The sequence below is a fragment of the Trachurus trachurus genome (assembly GCF_905171665.1).
Source record: "Trachurus trachurus genome assembly, chromosome: 10".
NCBI classification, from domain to species: Eukaryota; Metazoa; Chordata; class Actinopteri; order Carangiformes; family Carangidae; genus Trachurus; species Trachurus trachurus.
The window spans coordinates 16,627,668-16,646,437 of record NC_139894.1 but is presented as its reverse complement, the minus strand read 5'-3'; the positions used below and the strand labels follow the sequence as shown (position 1 = coordinate 16,646,437).

Sequence of the window (18,770 nt, the reverse complement as noted above, 5' to 3'; positions counted from 1 at the left end):
GTTTCATACATGCTGCTTTTTTTTTGGCTCTGAGGCTTCAAAATGTCGGATTATGTAACTAGATTTTGGTAACAAGGATCAATAACATTCATGATTTTTGTAAAAGCAGATTAATTAACATAGAAACCTGTTATTGAATCATGAGAAAGTTACGATGAGACAGAGGCACAGTGACGCTAGTAACCGTGGTAACTCATTAACACTCACTGCCAGAGGGAAACACAAAACACACAACTACAACACAGAGCAGACAGGAACCAAAACAGTCTGAATAATCAACAACATGCACTTAATGTGACCAGGTTTAAGTTTAACTCACACATCTATGGAGACAGTCTGAGACATTTCATTTGATCCAATCTGGACGGCCCCTGTGGCTCGGCTCTGAGCTGACTCTGTGGGCGGACACGGCCCCCTCTCACCCATGCCTGCCCATGTCACTGGGTGGTTTTGGCATCAAATACAAGTAGACAAACATTCAGCAACCAAGCTACAGTTCTTAGATCAGCCCTACTCTCTCCTCTGATTGCCGCCTGCCACGGTAAGAAACTCCCTGAGTTCGACAGCTGGGTGGCTACATTCATGTCCATTACATTGCTAAATGATAAAATGTTGATGTATCAAACTGATTAGTCTTTGATAGAATCAGATTTGCTCCTAAACAAATGTCAAAGCCCAAAAAAAGGTTGATCAAAAATGTGATATTTTCTAAAGTGTTTCAACTGAACTTTGTTTAAGACACTGGGAAATTCCCATTCAGAAATGTAATGTTTGACATATCCCTATATCGAGAGTGATGTTGTCCTATGTCACCTATGATCATACAACTTCTATAAGCATACAAAAAAAATTCACATGGGCCTACTGAAACAAAAACAGTATGCTTATGTTTTTTTTCTAATAAATCACCACATTCAATTTGACCTATCTTTACATCTGGCAAATTGACAGGTTTAGAAATTGATATATGTATAATCTAAGCATATTTAATTAACATTGATATTTATATGTCTGTGTAGCCTACGAGGTTTCATAATATAGGCCTACTGATTTCACAAGCAGGCCTGTAAGTGGACTTTACCCTTACCGACATGTAAAAGCCAATGACAACAAATGACATCGAGTGGTTCCATTGCCAAATATGAGGATTGATGTTTGGAAAATATTTGTTCCACTCAAGACCCCAACTTTATTATACCATCAAATCTTTGCCCCTTTGTAGTATTTGATGTTGATTTGTTCCATAGGTGCATATTCGGTCAGAGAGTCAAATCAGGTCAAAACAGGAAACAGCTGAAACTGCGGTGAGTAACTCCCATCGACCACAGCAAACTGAAGAGCACTAGGCGAACGCTAACACTAACGCTAATGGCAATGCTAAGGCTTGTGACCGTGTGCACGGTCACATCCTCATCCTCGAGATATTGTCAAGTCAAGGGTACCGGTATGTTCCGGTACGTACTGTCGCCGTTGCTAGTAAGTTGCCGTCGGTTACACCCATAGACTGTAAAAAGAAGGTTACATCCCGTCTTTCTGAAAATAGACTTCCATTCTTCGTAAGAGCGGGGGTTTTCCTTTTCCCCGCTATTCCGAAAAGGCCATTGGGGAAAACCCTCCATTCCGAAACCCCCCCACTCCGAACACTGCGGTAAAGTGAGCCGCTGAAACGGAGGCTGCGCATTGATCCTTTTTTTCCTTTTTGGGCATAATTATTCATGTGCATAATTAACTGCAAAACATGCAAATACTTAAAGTGATAGTTCACTCAAAATTCAAAATGCACTCATTATCTACTCACCCTCATGTGGACTAAGGACTGGGAGAAGTTTCAGAGTTATCCGTGGCTTCTCTGAGTTACAGGGGGTCTCGGCGTAGCAGTGCATGTCCATATAACGGTTGCAAATGGATACCACTTTTCTTCGTAACAAAAAGACACACCAAAAAACATCCATATACCTCCATGCTGTTTGTATGTAATGTCCGTCAGAGAAGCCACGGATAACTCTGAAACTTCTCCCAGCCCTTAGTCGACATGAGGGTGAGTAGATAATGCTTCTAGCCTGTCTAGGCTCTACCTGGTCTTTTTACTAAACTTAACCAACTCCTTTCTTCATTGCCTAAACCCAACCAAAGCATCTCCCCGGTCTGCTGCCCCGGTTCAGCCGTGCTCGAGCGGAGCGGGGGAGAGGAAAAAAGGAAAAAAAGTGTATTTCTTTTACTCTGTGGGAGATCTAGCTATCTGCTCAGCCCAGTCCCTGAGCAGCGCAAGTTTCACAAACAAGCCACAATGCAGAGAACAACGTCACCCGGTCCAGCACCAGCTGCAGGGGGGTTTCGGAATAGAGAGCTGTCCCCATTGCGGTCGCAATTGCCGGTACCAGCAGTGACGTTGTCATCATCCAGAGCTCTCTGGAGGGGCTGGGGGGGGGGGGGCTGGCAGGCCTGCGGCCCAGCACACAGTCGTGTGTGGGTAAGGGAAGAGGGAGACTTGGCTTGAGCTCCGTCTCAGGAGCTATGGAGATTTTTTTTATTTATTTATTGTAAATAAAATAAGTAATTACATTTCAGAATTCTGAGAAAAATGTCAGAACTCACTTTTTTTTCACAGTGTCCCTAATCCTCTTCCGTAAGTAGATGATGATGATGACAATGAAACTGACAATGAAAAAGAGAAAAAACATGATAAAACCATAAGCAGAGAAAGAGAAAAAAATAAGTAAAGGTCAAAGGATTTCAATCACAAAAGCAAAATATCTTCAGGGTCTTGATAAAAATGCTGCAATATTTCAAGTCTGAATCAAAATTATCTGTTACATGTATTTAGGCCTACTTTTTGCATGTAATCTTCTGGTACAGGCTATTACAATGTTTTCAGCAACAATCATTGGAGCAGCAGTGGGATGGCTGCATGGACCAGTCGGAGTAGTGGCACTACTAGCTATCATGTGGAGTCTACTACGCTGGATGCGTGAAGTTAGTACACGGCTGCAAAAACAGTAAACATTTTAAGTACATAGCCTAAGCAAATAGATTTTTTAATGATCTGTGTGTCTCATTGAATTATTTTCCTAGTTGGCTTCTCCTGGTGATTTGATTGAAATCTTCCGTAAGTCAGTGATTCCTTATCAGCATTGGGCTGTGTATGTTGGAGATGGATACGTTGTTCACGTGGAGACAAGTGAGTCATTTCTCTACCTTTACCTCTTTTCTTTTCTTTGACATCATATTCTAACTCATTTATCTGTCTTTCTCACATCCCCAGACCGGCCCTACATTACAGCCAAAATAAAGAGAAGAGAAACTCAAAGATGTAGCGGGCAAAGACAAATGGCGAGTAAATAATAACCACAAAGGTCGCACCCCTCGACCAGCGCAGAAAATTGTAAAAGATGCTCTTTCTATGGTGGGTCAGGACACGAGGTACAACCTCATCTGGTCGAACTGTGAGCACTTTGCCAAGTGGCTACGATATGGAGAAGGTAACTCCACCCAGGTAGGTGGACTCACAATTAGGAATCTGTCTGAGGAGTTTTGGGGAAAATATGTTTGGTTAGGCTCAGGAAACATCATGACTTTGACAAAATAATGTATTTTCATGTAAGTCAAAGGATGTTGAGTGTGTGTGTGTTTGTTTGTGGTGCAGGTGGAAAAGGCTGCGGAAAAAGGAGTAGCAGGAGCATTAAGATCAATAGTAGGAGGCATCTTAGGGGGAGTTATTGGATCACTAGCTGGACCACCCAGGGCAATCGTAGGAGCTGCCACTGGAGCCACTGGAGCGGCTCTCTTGAACAACTGAGTGTCCCCTTCATTTTCAACTGCTATGATGATTATACAGTCTATTGCCAGCACCTGTTAATTGTCAAAAGTGAGGAACATCACGTGCTTCAAATACAAAGATTCCTTTCAGTTTTGAAAAGTGCCAATAATTTTCTGTCTGTAATGTCAGGTTTTACTTTTTTCTTCAGTTTTTTGTGTTTGCAAACCAAATAACAATACACCCCTGAATAACAAAACATTTGTAGTTGCAGTGGTTCTCATGAAGAATGGGTCATTATCTGAAATAACTGCAGGGGTGCCAATACATATGGTTCTTTAGTGTAGGAACATGAGGAGGAAAAACATGCAGCTTTTCTGTAACATTATAAGACTGTGCCAACCCCCCTTTTGGCCATGACTGTGTAAAGTATGTGTACTAATTCACTAAATATATTTAAAAGTAGATAATCCACATAATAAATTAAATTTTGGTTCCATACACTTCAACTTTCCCTGTCATCACCACCAACAAGTTAATGTCACAAACTCTCACATTTTTTCTTTCTGTGGTAACTCCATGGTGCCAAATGTAGACCACCTTTAATGGTAAAGAAATGATTTTATTCAAATATATTCATACCTCTTTCATTTCAGTGATTCTTCTATGTTCAAGTGCGTCCACAAGGATTTATGTCACTATCAGGAGCATTTAGATGTGACAGGATTGTCTTGTTTTGAGGTCTTCTCAATTCATTTATCACCATTTGAAGGTGCAACAAAGTTAAGAAATAATAAAGAATGATTGTAACATTATTATGTGTAAGGGTGATATTGTTGAGTTTGATGTTGGTGTTGCACATAGAGAAGTGAGACATACTGTATGGAGGAATGGAGCCACTGCTCCCTGTGCAACAGATGAGAGTGTCACACACACAGTCCTGAGCCCTCACACACTGCAGGTGGTTTGTGAGGTATAGTCCAGGATCCAGTATGTGAGATGATGGTCCAGAGGGATGATGATGGTTTATGTTAGGTTGAGACATCTCAGGTCAACCTCTCAATATGAATTTTGGGTGAACTATCCCTTTAAGGCATCGGTCAAAAACAGCTATTATATCAGGTCAACCTCTGAAAGAGCAACAGAAATGTCTAAAAGGATAAAGTGACTGGTGGTGATATTTTATAACCAAATCTTCAGTGTGAAATCATAAGATTGTTAAGATTTGTCTTGAAATCATTGTATTTAAACAATTTGCTTTATAAAACTGGTTGTCTACGATAATATTTGAAGCAAATGTAAATTACATAAGTAAAGCCTATTAACACCAAACTCAGGAATGCCAGTGAACATATTTGACCTTTTATGCTGTAAGAGATGTGTGAGACCGGTGTTGAAACTTTCTCGTTTTTTATTCCTTAAATTTTTAAAAATATTTTCTCATTCATTTTCATATGTGTATGTAGATGAACTTGAACCATGACCAATGAAGATATGAAGTTATTCTTGAGGCATCTTTGAGAATATTGACAAGTGAAGTGAGAAATGTAACTATAAGTGCAAAAAGATAAAAATGATAATTAATAAAGTCAGTAGTATTGAGTGTTCATGTGGCCAAAAGATACATTGACCCTTTTCCTATAGTAAAAAGTGATGAAACTGAACAGACCATGGTGGTCGTCATGTTTCACGTGTCTTTATCATATTTCACACAGAGGGTGTAGCCTTCATATCCTTTACGTTTTTTATCTAAGCATTGGGAGTTTCCCTCAAGGGTCTGTGCACTGCAGACCTTTGCATTCTGTCCTTCGTTTCGTCGTGGAGTGAACTGAACTTGTTCTCTGTTACATTTTATACCTATTGTGAGAAGTAGAGACTGGGTTGTGCAGAGAAATGTTATTGTCTTTCCGCTAGGAAGATTTTTCAAAAGTTTCTGATCAGCGCCGAACCATATAGAGTCCTTAAACGCCTCACCGCCAAAGGTAAGAAACATTGCGTCATGGGTAGGATGGCATAGGCTACGTGACACCAAATTATTAAATTGAATTGAATTGTCAACAAGTAAAAGACTACTAACTTTTTCGCATAGTGGTAAAGGCACACATTCATTTAAAAGACATTTCCCGTTATTCCTCCGTTTAGTTTCGTTTTCATTTGTGGGCGGGCGCCTCCAAATAAAGTTTCCATGAAAGTTTTCACTGCCCACGAAGGGACTGGACAAACCCGAGGGTGCCGCGGTTAGTCTGACCCCAGGTCTGCCCACCGGAGCAGAAACTAGTCAGACTTCAAAGAGCTAGAGTTATATTTTGACACATGCTTTTACTGGACGTCAAAACACTGAGAATGATAATGATAAAGTGATAGTGATAGCCTAATAAAAAACTAAAACTACCCTATTCACATCACCACATATGGAGAAAATTAAAACAGTTACTTGATTTAAAACATTTTAGGTCATTAGGTCGTGAAACATAATTATTCGAGTAATTATTCAACTGTTATGTAGATATGATACATTTGATTCATCTTTAGGCTACATGTATTTGCAAAAGGTTTATTCAATTGTCAATCTTTAGATGGAACTTCACTTTAATGGTACAGAGTGCTGCATGTGGACATTATTATATGACAATACAACAAAATATGAAGCAGTGAATGTGAAGGAACAATGTTTTTCTTGTGTATTTTTTAATTATAACAAGACATTGTATTATACATGGAAATGATGATGATGTAGAGTGAATTTATACTTAGACATAGCAATAGGCACCATATTGTCGAAAGTGAGGGTGGATGTCAAGGATGCATTAAGGATGTAGCTGTAGCTAAGAGGTAATGTGAATGTGATCTTGTCAATGCCTCATAAGGTCTTGATTTGTTCTGTCAGGTGCCGATTCTGTCGCAGTCAACCCACAGACAAAAATCTTGGATTCAAACTATGGTGAGTCCCTTGAGTTTTACTTTTTAGTTTAACATCAAATGGTAACTATTCAACATATCTTTTTTTTATGTAAATCAAAGTTAAGTAGATCATGAGAAGACTGAAGATGAAAAAGAGAGGGAAGTTAATAGAAAAACACAAGTAAAGGAAGGAGGAGTTTAAATGCTGCAATATTTAGCACCTGAGGCAAAATGACTTAATTTTTTGTTTTCCTAGGACCCTTCACCTGGCGACTTGATTGAAATCTTCCGTTTCGGTTTTCAGCACTGGGCTGTGTATGTTGGAGATGGATTCGTTGTTCATCTGGTGAACCTTGGTGAGTCGTGTTTTACTGTCTTTGCAGAGTGTGGACCGCTGCAGATTATGATTATTTAGTTGAATAGACCAAGCAACATTTTATAATAAACTGAGTGGATGAACAAAACACGTAAACACTAAATATGTTACCTAGACATTGTTCTCCAAGTCAAACTCATTGGTTTCTTTCTCATATGGTTAGACTCCAGCAGCTCGTCTGGTTTCTCCAGCCCCTCCAGCTCCTCCAGCTCACAGACAAAAAAGGGCAAAGGCAAAGTAAAGAGACAGAGACTTAAGGACGTGGTGGGCAACGACGGGTGGAGAGTAAATAACAAATTGGACAAAAGACGCACACCTCGGCCGGCTAAAGAAATTGTTAAAGAGGCTCTTTCGTTGGTGGGTGAGGACATGGTGTACAATCTCACAGACTTCAATTGTGAGCACTTTGCCAACAAGCTACGATATGGTGTGAGCAGATCTTGGCAGGTAGGTGGACTCAATTTGCATTTAGTCTCTAGAAAGCTGACTCCCCAACTAGCCTACACCATCGTTTTGTTGCATGTTGTAAGAAAAAAACAAAGTTTGGTTTAGGTACAAAATCTACTTTGTTACTTTCAGGAAAAGGTCATGGCACCGGGTTTGTTGAACTGTAAATGTTAATACAGAAACAATGAAGGCAGCTGGTTACAGAAACACAGCTAAAAGAAATATTCTTGACACTGTGTGTCTGTCTTTTGTCTGTCATTGCAGGTGTTCAAATATACACTAGTAGCAGGTGCAGGAGTACTTGGAGGAGTGATAGGAACATTAGCAGGACCAGAAGGGACAGTACTAGGAGCCACTGGTGCAACACTTTACACCAAGACATTACTGGATAAACTGGACTAGACAACATCATCACTGTCATCATCCCTCTGGACTTCTATTTTCAAAAATGTACTGTGTTTTTTTTAATGTAAATTCACATTCACTACTGCATGTTTAGTTTCACTTGTTTACTCAAAGGGCATCATATATAGCACATATTTTAGCAAATTGTTACTAAGCCATTTCTCATTCCACCTCACTTTGACCTCAGACAACACACAACTCACCAATTCATACGCTAATGAGGAAGTGGTGATATTTTATATCCAAATGGTTAAAAGTGTGAAATCATAAGATGGTTTAAGTTTTGAAATCATTGTATTTGAACAATTTGCTTTATTTGTTTGTTTGTCTAAAGTCATATTTCATGCAAATGTAAATTTAGACTATAAGAAAACCAAACCCAGGAATGTCAGTGAACATATCTTACCTTGTTTTTTTTATATTCCTTCTATACTGTAAAGATCCTGTGGGACAGATGTAGAAACCTTTTAGTTGTTTTTTTTAAATTCCTTTTTAATCATTTGAATCATTTGAACATTTACCATTTCATTTCATCCTATGTGTATAGATAGACAGATAAATACAATTACTGCGGAGGTTAAATGTATTTACCTGTTTGTTGAACTTGAACCATGAAGGAATGAAGCTCTTCATCTTCTTGATCCACCTTGCTGGCTCCTGTGCTTCACTTCCTTTCACCTGTGAAATGACTTCATACCTGAGGTCATACATTTCTATTTGATGTTAATTATTGTCATTTAGAAGTGAGGATGACCCAACACATAAACAGTCCTCTAATGTAAGGAAGAAACATATTTTTATTTTTACAATAGCTCACATGCTACATGATTTGGATTCTCTGTAAAACATCTCGTCCGACCTCAGCATAGCTCCTGACCTGACCAGCCCATAACAGGACATGAGCTCCTCTGACGATGGCTGTTGATTGTGTCAGCTGACTTATCTATACAGCATTTTGTAATCTAACAGTAAATCTAACAACACTGTATCCAAAAGGAGATCTGGGGTCACACTGAAAGGTTTGATGGAAACAGAGTCTACTAGTTTGAGGAGCCTCAGGAGAGTTGGGGACTTCTTGTGGTTCTACTAAGCACATCTGTAATTAAATAAAGGCACAAATAAAAGAGTAAAATAATTTTTCCTTTACCCAGACCACACCCGATCCTTACTAAAATACCTGCTGGGTTAAAAGTTAACGTCTTTAAAACATCCTCAATAGATTTGGTGAGATCTGCAGGATTATACAGGTACAAATGTAGAACACGACCCTTCAAAATAAAACTCTGATTTCATTAACCCTCCACCAAGGCACTAAACCTCATGGGACACATGGGAAACTGTGTCTGAATGCACAAAATGATTTTCCCGTGAAACATGGTTTCCAACGTATGTCTGTGGGCCAGCTGCTCTGTTACGTGTCTACAGTGCGCGTTTCTCATTTACAGATCTGAAATCAGTCCAACGACTCACCTGTCAGGCCAGTGCAGTTCGGTAAAGTTCGGTGTCGTACATGTGCAAAGTAAACTCAGCACATTTGTATTTTTCGTGCCACGAAGCGTTCGGACGCACAGATACACAAGTGCATGCATGGACTGATGTTACATCTTATTTCTGTAGTTAAGTGAAAGCTGAACTAAAACATTCATATCCACTGTGTGTGTGTGTGTGTGTATGTGCGCGCACTGAAAAACATTCAGTTTAATAATACGTTTGATTCTTAAGTTCTGTTATATATGTTTATCTGTTCTTCTTTTTAAAAAGTGTTATTTCTTCATGTCATTTTAAGAGAAGATGCACCATTTATATACATTTACTTTACAGGTGTAACTTTATGAGTACTGAAAAAAAAAGAAAAAAAAGAAAAGCTGAGCGACATGTTCAAATCACTTCTGTCCGGGCTGCTGCTCTGTGCTGCTTCACGTCTCTGGGTTTTGTTTTGTTTTGTCTGAGCTCTTCCATCCATCCACCACCTCTGCATTTATAAACCACTGGATTGTTGCTTTTCCTCTCATCTGTCAGTTCTTTAGAGGCCGATCTCATCTGAGCTCATCTACTCAGCAGAAGCAACTTCTCCGGTACCACCCCCAACGTTTCTCTCTGGTCCTTTACATGTGGAATGTCGGAGCGTCCTCCTGCTGCTCTGGGATCAGCGGCTGTGGTCCATGTTCCTCCCTCTCCGCCCCCCCACCACCGTTGCCCCCCGTCAGTCCAGTTTGCGTGCGCCCAGTTTGAGAGGACCTTTGGCGGCTTTGCGCTCTGCTCGTTTGGCCTCCAGCTCTTTCCTCCTCTCCTCTCGTTTCTTCTTGGAAAGCTCTGCCTTGCTGAGACCTGGGCAGTAATAAAAACAGACCAACAGTGAGTAATTAACGGTCACTAAGGTAATGAGAATAATTGAGCATTAGTGTGAACACGGCTGAGAGACTTACCCTGACTCCCATCCACCGACTCCCAGCTCTCCTCCGCTCCCCAGTCTCCTGTGGGCTCTGCAGCCCAGCCGTCTCCAGTCTGACGAGGAGAAAACACTCAACTTAATCTCTAGAAGACTATTTATTCATCAGATCTACTTTTTATGAAATTACTATAATTTTAATCTTACTTGTCCTCCTCCAACCCTCTACCTCTATTACATACATTTCATTTAACACAGTTTTTCGGCTCATCAGCTGATGCTGCAGACTGAACAAACCATTAAAGGTACATTGTGTAAGAATTACTCCCATCTAGCGTTGCGGTTGTATATCGCAAGCAGCTCAATCGTATTTTTCATGCTGCATTCACATGAAATTGGGCAGACGGCAGACGGACGACAGCCGCTGCACGTAACGGCATAAACAGGCCGCTATGTAAACAAGTGGTCCGTCAGCACGAGGCAAAACAATACACGTGACAATATGTTGTCATGGCGATGTCGTATTGTTTACCTGACCCACGTTTTACCGGCTTTCTCTCAACTTCTGTGACTAAAATGACATCTGGTTTGTTACCGACGGCCGTCTGCCCGACTGCACGTGAGTCCTCACAGTCCTCACTGCGTTACCGCGGTGACTTTTCACAGACGCCACCTCAACCTGAGCCGACAGCTCCGGTGTCTCCGGTGAGTTCCCGTGGTTTCCTACCGTCACGCTGCCACTGAACGTAAAAACATGGCGACACGACATGGCAGCCAGCACCGAGCTTACCCGCTCCATGTAGATATGAATGATATGAACGGCAAATTCAGAGCTTAAAGGGATAGTTCAACATTTTGGCAAATTGGCCCATTGCCATAATCCCTATAGTCATAGCAGTAGGTTCGTTACCTTTAATTGTCGGTGCAAGCTATTTTTAGAACGGCGGAGCGAAGCGGCGAGCTGTTCAGAGCTATACTACGGAGGCTAATGGGATTTCTTGGTTTCCCTCATCAAACTGATCAAATACACAATGCAAAAACTCCAAAACGCTGTTGTAGACAAGTTGTGACCTGCACATTCACCACGCTATGAGATAATAACAGAACGTTACGAAACAGAGCCGTTTTCGAGGTAAATACAGGGTAAATACAGAGTCTGCTTGCTGAAAAACTGTCCCTGAACGCAACGTGCATCAGCGGTTTTGCATGTATTTTCCTGAATAGATAACAGGAGAAGTTACACAATGTCCCTTTAAATCAGATCAGTTAGGATGCATCATATAGAAGTCTTTTTTTTTCACTTTTAAGAGCCACAATTTCTAACATACTAATAAAAAACACTAATTAAATTTGATCTCTTTCTCTTCTGTGTTTTGCCTGCCTCTGTCCTCACCGTCGTGGCCGCGGTGCCGGCTGTGTTTCTCTGGGACACGCTGGCGAACAGGTCGTTCTGACTGACTCCCTTCGACGCGTTGCTGCTGTCCCAGTTGTACTCGCTGGCTAACCGCACCCCTTCGGGCAGCGGCAGCGTCTTATCGACCAGTGTTGTGTCCGTCTCCTCCTCCCCCCAGTCGTTGCCCCAGCCCTCCTCGCCGGCAGAGCTCTGACCCTGGCCTTCCTTCTCGTTGGACCAGCTGTCGTCAGCGTCCCAGCCCGAGCTGCTCCAGTCGGAGCTCTGCTTTTTCACCGTCATGGAGGAGGACGACCGGCCGACCTGGATGTTGAAGAGATGATGATGAAAGATTGAAACGGTGACTTATTGAAATGAAACAACATAGAAAGCACCTTATACCAGGTTCTTGGACTCTGAGGTTTCTACAGAGCGGTGGGCAATCACAGACCCTTTCTCCTCTGTCCACTGACCTTCTTTTTAGATGATGCCATTCCCGACCAGTCGGTGTTCCAGTCATCTGTCTCCGTCTGAGTTTTCTCTGGGTCCTTCCAGGCAGAAAAAGAAATAAGCAATTTATGAAATTTGAAATCATGATTACATAATATAATTTCACATACTCATATCTGCCTTTATAAGAATCAGCAATTTTCTCATTAAGTGAAAAGTGATGAAATCTGACCTCTAAACTTCCCCAGTCCTCCTCCTCATCCCAGCGATCCCCGACTGGCTCGTCATCGTTGTCCGTTACTTCAAGACCCTGTGATTGGTTGGCACGACTAGAGGCAGCTTGGTGACTCGCAGATGATTGTACAGTTTTTTCTTCAGAACCTGAGAAAGGAAGAAATACAAGATATTTAAGTTTTGGACAGCGCAGTAGCAACCAGACACCAGTTCTGGTTAAATAATATCTGAATTATAATTTGCTATCAAAATGAGGACACAGTGAATACAGAGCCAACAGTCAGACGTCACTCTGCACAAATACTTTGAATCATGCAATGTTCACTTTGTTTAACTGCTTAAAAACCAATAAAAAGATGGAGAAAAAAGGGACACACTAATGGTGCTTTTCCACTACTGCGGCACGGCCTTCTCTTCTAGTGAATCACTCCTGACAACATTACCAGCTTCAGGTGCTGCATCCGTAGCGGTAGTGGGGCTCGTGGCGTTGGGGGGCCCGCTGCCCTCAGCTGCTGCAGCTCCCTCTGTCCCTGGAGGGTTACGGATCAGTTTCGACGTTATCGAGGACATGCCGGTCACGGCCCAGCCGGCCCAGCTAGAGGACGCTCCTGCAGCCTGACCACATGACGCCACATCCTTCTCTGCAGGAGCAGTGAGAAGTGAGAGCATTTCAAGGTTTTAGTTTCAAGTTTCAGCAAGATACACAAAGATGTAAAGTGTTATCACTGATTTCATGCCTAATGAGACATTCAACACAGTGCAACATGTCACATACCGATATCAGCCAGCTTGGTGGGGTCTTCTGACACAGTCTCCAGCTTGGAAAGAAAACTCTTGATGGCTTTGAATGCCTGACGGGGAAAGAGACAATAAATGAAGAGGAGAAGTACAGCAGCACCATGAATAATAACCTGTGCAATAGGTAATGTCATGTGTACCTGGTCCCTGACGCTCTTATCAGGGTCTACAGTGATGGCACAGAGGGTGGGGAGGATGCGGCCCGCGATCTCCGTCAGGCTGTAGAAGTTGTGCGTGGCGGCAAAGCCCAGCACGCCGGCGGAGCGTGAAGCCGGGAACGGGTCTTTAGTTGCTCGTGAGAAGGCAGAAACCAGAACACGCTGTCGAGTCTGTGAAGAGAGAGATTATCTAATCTTGAGCAGACTCTTGGCTGTACTTTTTTTTGCATTAAATGAAGTGTCGGGCGTTGGCGTCGGTGTGCTTTACCCCAGCGTTGAGGTAGGAGGCGATCTTGCCCAGACAGACAGTGGTGTTGCACCGGATTGGACCCTGTTCGTCTCTGGCCTGCAGCCGGGCAAAGTGACGCATGAGCTCCTGGTTCAGGTTGGTCTCGTTCAGTTTGGGAGCCAACAGCAACATCGACTGCACGGAGAGGAGAGGAGAATTAGGAGAAGAGCGGCTACAGCGAGTTGACATCATCTAAAACACGGGTAATATGTGACGACACCTTCAGGTCTGTGGTTGTGCTCAGTGAATTACCTTGACAGTCTGTTCTCTGATGGCGGGGTTGGTGTCTGTGAAACCGTGAACAACGTGAGGGAAAATCTGCGAGTTGACGGCCGCCTCGTTCAGGTACTGAATGAACTGCTCCATCTGAGAGACAGAGACACACACACAGGAAAAAAGAACAGTAAAGGTTATGTTTTGTTTTTTTTACCACTGGCATTTTTTTTCCAGGCAGTGAAACAGACTAGATGATTTTAAATGAGTCACAAAAGGAGGGGATTAAATAACTATTTCCTTTATAATATTCCCTGTATAACACCCACCTCACTTCTGGGAAACCAGACCATATTTTAAAAAGATCTCAGACGCTTGATCATAGCTCAAACATTCAAACGTGTCATCCTTTCTACAAAATCCTGCTCTGATTTGCTTGGAGGTATTTTTGAAATTCATTTGAAGTCCTTCATGGACGGTGAAGCCAACCGCCACGAGTGAACGTGCCTGTGGCAAGTACACACCTGCTGCAGCAGTCGTATCCTCATGGCTCGGTCTGTGGATGAAAACATCTTCACGATGACTGGGATGATCTTCTGTTGGTATTCTTCTGCCGAGAGGAACTTCCCTACCTGGTGCACACAGACAGATGGAGATGAGACTGGAGAGATAAAGGTGTAACCTTCAAATAAAGCCCGAAACAACGTGTGCACTAAGTGATCTGATTAATGATCTGACGGGGGATTCACTGGTAAATATTGTTTGACGTTTCGTAGGGTGTGAAAGGTGCACAGGGAGCTTTTATTAGGGTTTACCTTGAAAAGCGGTGTGAGGACGACAGCACCCGCGTTGCCAAACTCAAAGGCGGTGAGCAGCTGAGGCAGAACTTTGTGTTTACAGAAGTCTTCGGGGAAAGAGTCCAAATTTTCACTCAGATCCTGGAAAAACTGCTGCTTCTCCGCTGGTTCCTTGATCTACACAGTGCCAATTCAGGGAGATTCTTTGAGTACTATTGATGTGATATCATGTATTGTACACAAACATAATTTACCAGAACATTAAGACGTGACTTTCGCAACACATTGACTAAATGGTAGAGCTGTGATATAGCATTGTTTGGTGCAACATACAGTATATACAGGATATCTTGACTGGAATTTATTTCCTATTTTATATTATTATACTGGTAGAGTTTGCCTGTAGTTCTGAGGTCTATGCTGTGTCTTAATTCAAGGCTGTGGACCTGTATCTCCTCCAGGAAAAGGTTGCTCTCCACAAAGCTGTTGCTGAGGAATCCCCCGGGGGCTCTACAGTTCTGGAGGAAGCGTGCTGGGTTGGGCCGCGCTCGGGGGTTGGCTCCCACCAGTTCACAGTAATGAGGGACCAGAGTTTTGGGGATCTAGGAGTCCAAAGGGAACAAGAGGGAGAACACAACTCGGTGAGCAACACTCCGCTAGGTCATAGACAAAGGTTTCTTTTATTAGATTTAGACTAACATATATTTTTTATCACAAGTTGATGTTTCATAGTTTCTCTTGCGAAGGCAAAGTTTCTATCTCAAAGACTGCGCTGTCTCTCAAGTAGCTTTTAAAATATATATATATAAATAACAAGCTAAAAAGATAATTTCATCTAATTTTATCTACTTGTTTTAATGTGCATTTGCAATTTTGCATAAATAATACCTGAATGGAAACATGGAAAAGTTGAAAAAAATCTCAAGTATTTTACGCTCTATGCAAGTAGAAAGGTTGGCCTATCAATAAAAGCAACATCTGACACATTACAAACAGACTTGGCAAATAAATGAGGACGAGGACACTGCAACATGTCTCACAGTATTACATGAAATAAAGAAAAATGCTATACTTTCAATTATGTCCTCTATATTTGTTTCACTGTTAACTGTTTAACTGCCACTCTTTTAATTACATCAAATCACCTCATCTGCAAAAGTTTAATGGCACCTGGCTGAAAAAAACAGCCCCTAATATCTCAGTATGAGCAGCGGATGGAAATTAATTTCCTATAACTATAACAACTGTTCAGAAATGACACAAAACAACTGTCAAGGTGACACACCTTTCCCAGCGAACGCAGTGAGGATGTACGAGGTAGCGGCCCATTGAACACTTCCCAGATGAGGCAGCCGAGCCGCCACACCTCCCCCGCCCTGCAACAAACATTCACATCGTTCAGTCAAAAAGAAGCAAACCAGGTTTCTCTTTTCTTCCTGATTAATGTTTGACTTTCCTGACTTGCCCCTCTCTTACCACTTCTCCCCGCTGCTGTTGGACATCTCTGGTGGGTCGTATTTCTCCATATCTGGGTAAACAGCCTTTGGAGCAGGGAGCGACACCCCACTTGGGTCGCCCTGCTCGGGGGCCACATGGTCGAGGGCTCCGAGCTTCCACTCTCCAGCTCGGTCCACAAAAACAGCCCCCACGCCCAAGTTGTTGTGAAGCAGGTGGCAGTCGTTGACCAGGAAACTCAGAGCTTTCTGTTGGAGCGGGGGGCAAACGGCCGAGGTGAAATAAACAGTTTGAGCCGTTTAAGAGAGGAGACACACTGATGATGCTGCCCTGGACTGGTTGTCCCGTCCTTACCACGATCTGGTGCAGCCCCCAGGAGATCTCCAGTTCCCCCCCGCTGGTCTTCTCTGCCTGGGCCTTCAGGTGGACGGCCAGAGGAGTCACCTGCTCAGTGACCAGGTACAGGCTCTTCTCCGTCTGTGACAACCAAAGAGATTAACTACTTGTTTCTTTGACCACAGCAAAAGACACTAGACATAGACAAGATGGGTGAATTAAATAATTGAAAAATAATATCAAATTTTATAATAGAAAAGAAACAAAGAATGTTGATGGCAATTCCCTAATTTCTGTCATTGTGTACTGCACGATAATATAAAATATATTTTCCCACAGTATATCAATATACTGTTAAACAGTCTTTAGATATTACATTTAGGGAACAACTACCGTTTTAATTACTCATTTATATTTGTATAATCTAATGATGTTTCAGAAAACAACTAGCATTATTATTTCATGACCAAAGTTTTCTATTTAAAGGCAATAAAAAGTTTTTACTGAATCATTACCTGAACAACACAGCTGTGTGAAAACAGTGAGATCTAAAAACTCTTTGATCAGGGCTGTAATCCTATTGTCCAACCAACTTCCTACTTACTGCTCAGTTTCAGACAGTGTGATCAATATTAGAAGAATAATATACAACCATTTGAATAAATACAAACACAGATGAGGAGGAAGACAGGAAGATAATCTGACTACACGCTTGTCAAGATAAGGAAACTTATCTGATACATTCTGTTGTAAACTACTTACTACAGCTATTGTGTTGTTATTCACACTCACCTCTATCTGAACGTAAACAGGCAGAGAAGAGCAAATGGAGATGAGACACAACTAATTATGTTATAATAACATGACAGAACAAAACATTACAGACGATGACAGTGGGTACACACAAACACACACACACACACACATACCTCTAGTCCATCCACATAGGCGAGGATGTTGGGGTGACGCAGGGTCTTCATACGCTTGAAGGCAGCCTTGGCCAGCTGGGTCTGCTGCTCCGTGCCCTGTGCTACCTCGTACACAAACACAGAGACCGGCTCTCCGCTGGTCTGAGGAGACACAGGTTTGGGTGTAACTCAGTCACATAACTTGACATGACACACTTGATGCGTTTGTGCACCACTGCGTAGTGTATTTGCATCAGATACGAGCTGAAATACAATAAAGACACGGATGTTGTAATGAAAACAGGAAGCTGCTGCTGCTGGTGGGCTGTGACTGAGTGGTATATATTTTTCTATATACTATAATATTATACAGATAAATTCAATATCTTAATTCAATCTTCAAGCTAAAGTTACAAGTTCTCCTGTTTTTTTTTGATGAACACTCCCATTCAACAAATGTTACTTTTTTATTTGTAGCAAGAAAGATTGATGAGGGCTGTGGCCCAAAAGACCCCCAATTGACTGGATATCAGTTGGTCTGATATAATTTCATTAAATTATGTACTCAAATACTAAAAATCTGTTAAACTAAATTACCACCAACCAGGGTCAATATGTATTAGTTATATCAACATGGATATTAGTTTTACAACAGTAACATGGACAACTTGTCGAAAATAAATGGCTGATCAACACAAATGACATAACAACAACAATATTAATATATAATAACAGCAGATAATACAATTAAGTCATAGTTAGCATCATATTCAAGGGGTAATAGTGAAAACCGGAAGCTGCTGCGGGCTGTGACTGAGTGGCCCTGCAGTGATGAGGACGACTCTCTGTCTGACTTTATCCAGCTCCAAGGCGACACAAATCAATGCAATGAGGGTAAACGAGGGTTTATCGATAATAAGCGGCCACACATCGGTGCTTAGAGTGAATCATGAGCCTGAACACGACACAAATAAGAGCTGTTAACGCGGCTAAAACCCGGTGACGTGGCGAGAAATACGTGGTGGTGTCAGCCTGCCTCGGCGAGTAAACAAAGCCTGAGCCGGAGCATCATCACTGAAAACACCTCCGAGATCAGCGCTGACAACCACCGAGTCCCACAGGGGAGATAAATACAAGCCCAGCTGAGTCCTCACTACGCCCGTATGAAGTCGTATCATGTATTTAAACGCTGACTAAGACGCAGGCCTCTGAGGCGGAGCGGCTAATGCTAATGCTAATGCTAATCGGCGGTCTGTCCGTCCCGTCTTTCACCTTTCGCTTCCCCCGGTGCAGCGTCCAGATCCCGGACTGCTCCTGCGAGTCCGGGAGGAGTTCATAGGCGAAGTCTTTGACCGGATCCCTGGCGAAAAAGGACCACATCTCCTCCTCTGTCCTCCACACCGCATCAAACAAGCAAAGCAGCAGCAACAGCAGCAGCAGCAGCAGAGAGCCGACGGACACAACACACAC

The 18,770-nt window shown here is 42.3% G+C and overlaps 2 protein-coding genes and 1 long non-coding RNA gene across 3 annotated transcripts; 2 read left to right on the top strand and 1 right to left on the bottom strand.

Moving 5' to 3' along the window:
• Positions 1–461: 461 nt before the first annotated feature.
• On the top strand, positions 462–3,780 carry LOC310992729. Its single transcript, XR_014595714.1, has 6 exons — positions 462–541; positions 1,248–1,304; positions 2,857–2,973; positions 3,073–3,178; positions 3,263–3,493; positions 3,644–3,780. It is a non-coding gene; the product is annotated as an uncharacterized lncRNA (long non-coding RNA).
• A 1,722-nt stretch (positions 3,781–5,502) lies between these two features.
• LOC310992174 (phospholipase A and acyltransferase 3-like) lies at positions 5,503–7,983 on the top strand. The gene is made up of 5 exons (XM_083980187.1): positions 5,503–5,736; positions 6,642–6,695; positions 6,912–7,011; positions 7,195–7,478; positions 7,743–7,983. The coding sequence occupies exons 2-5, from the start codon at positions 6,693–6,695 to the stop codon at positions 7,878–7,880; spliced, it is 525 nt and encodes a 174-aa protein (XP_083836313.1). The 5' UTR covers positions 5,503–5,736; positions 6,642–6,692; the 3' UTR covers positions 7,881–7,983.
• Positions 7,984–8,671: 688 nt separating this feature from the next.
• On the bottom strand, positions 8,672–18,770 carry scyl1 (SCY1-like, kinase-like 1). Its single transcript, XM_083980754.1, has 18 exons — positions 18,573–18,770; positions 17,322–17,462; positions 16,411–16,533; positions 16,078–16,304; positions 15,887–15,977; positions 15,048–15,203; positions 14,620–14,778; positions 14,329–14,436; positions 13,844–13,957; positions 13,571–13,726; positions 13,285–13,473; positions 13,122–13,197; positions 12,790–12,987; positions 12,345–12,493; positions 12,136–12,210; positions 11,666–11,986; positions 10,310–10,388; positions 8,672–10,211 (listed from the first exon to the last, which is right to left on the bottom strand). Exons 1-18 carry the CDS (start codon positions 18,678–18,680, stop codon positions 10,087–10,089), a joined length of 2,595 nt encoding a protein of 864 aa, XP_083836880.1. The 5' UTR covers positions 18,681–18,770; the 3' UTR covers positions 8,672–10,086.

Excerpts from the sequence above, each read along its gene's own strand:
- LOC310992174 (XM_083980187.1), top strand. Across the intron at positions 7,012-7,194 it reads TGTTCATCTGGTGAACCTTG|ACTCCAGCAGCTCGTCTGGT; the intron begins GTGAGTCGTGTT and ends TCATATGGTTAG. Across the intron at positions 7,479-7,742 it reads GTGTGAGCAGATCTTGGCAG|GTGTTCAAATATACACTAGT; the intron begins GTAGGTGGACTC and ends CTGTCATTGCAG.
- scyl1 (XM_083980754.1), bottom strand. The coding sequence starts at position 18,680 with ATGTGGTCCTTTTTCGCCAGGGATCCGGTCAAAGACTTCGCCTATGAA. Across the intron at positions 12,211-12,344 it reads AGGACTGGGGAAGTTTAGAG|GACCCAGAGAAAACTCAGAC; the intron begins GTCAGATTTCAT and ends TCTGCCTGGAAG. Across the intron at positions 11,987-12,135 it reads TGGCATCATCTAAAAAGAAG|GTCGGCCGGTCGTCCTCCTC; the intron begins GTCAGTGGACAG and ends TTCAACATCCAG.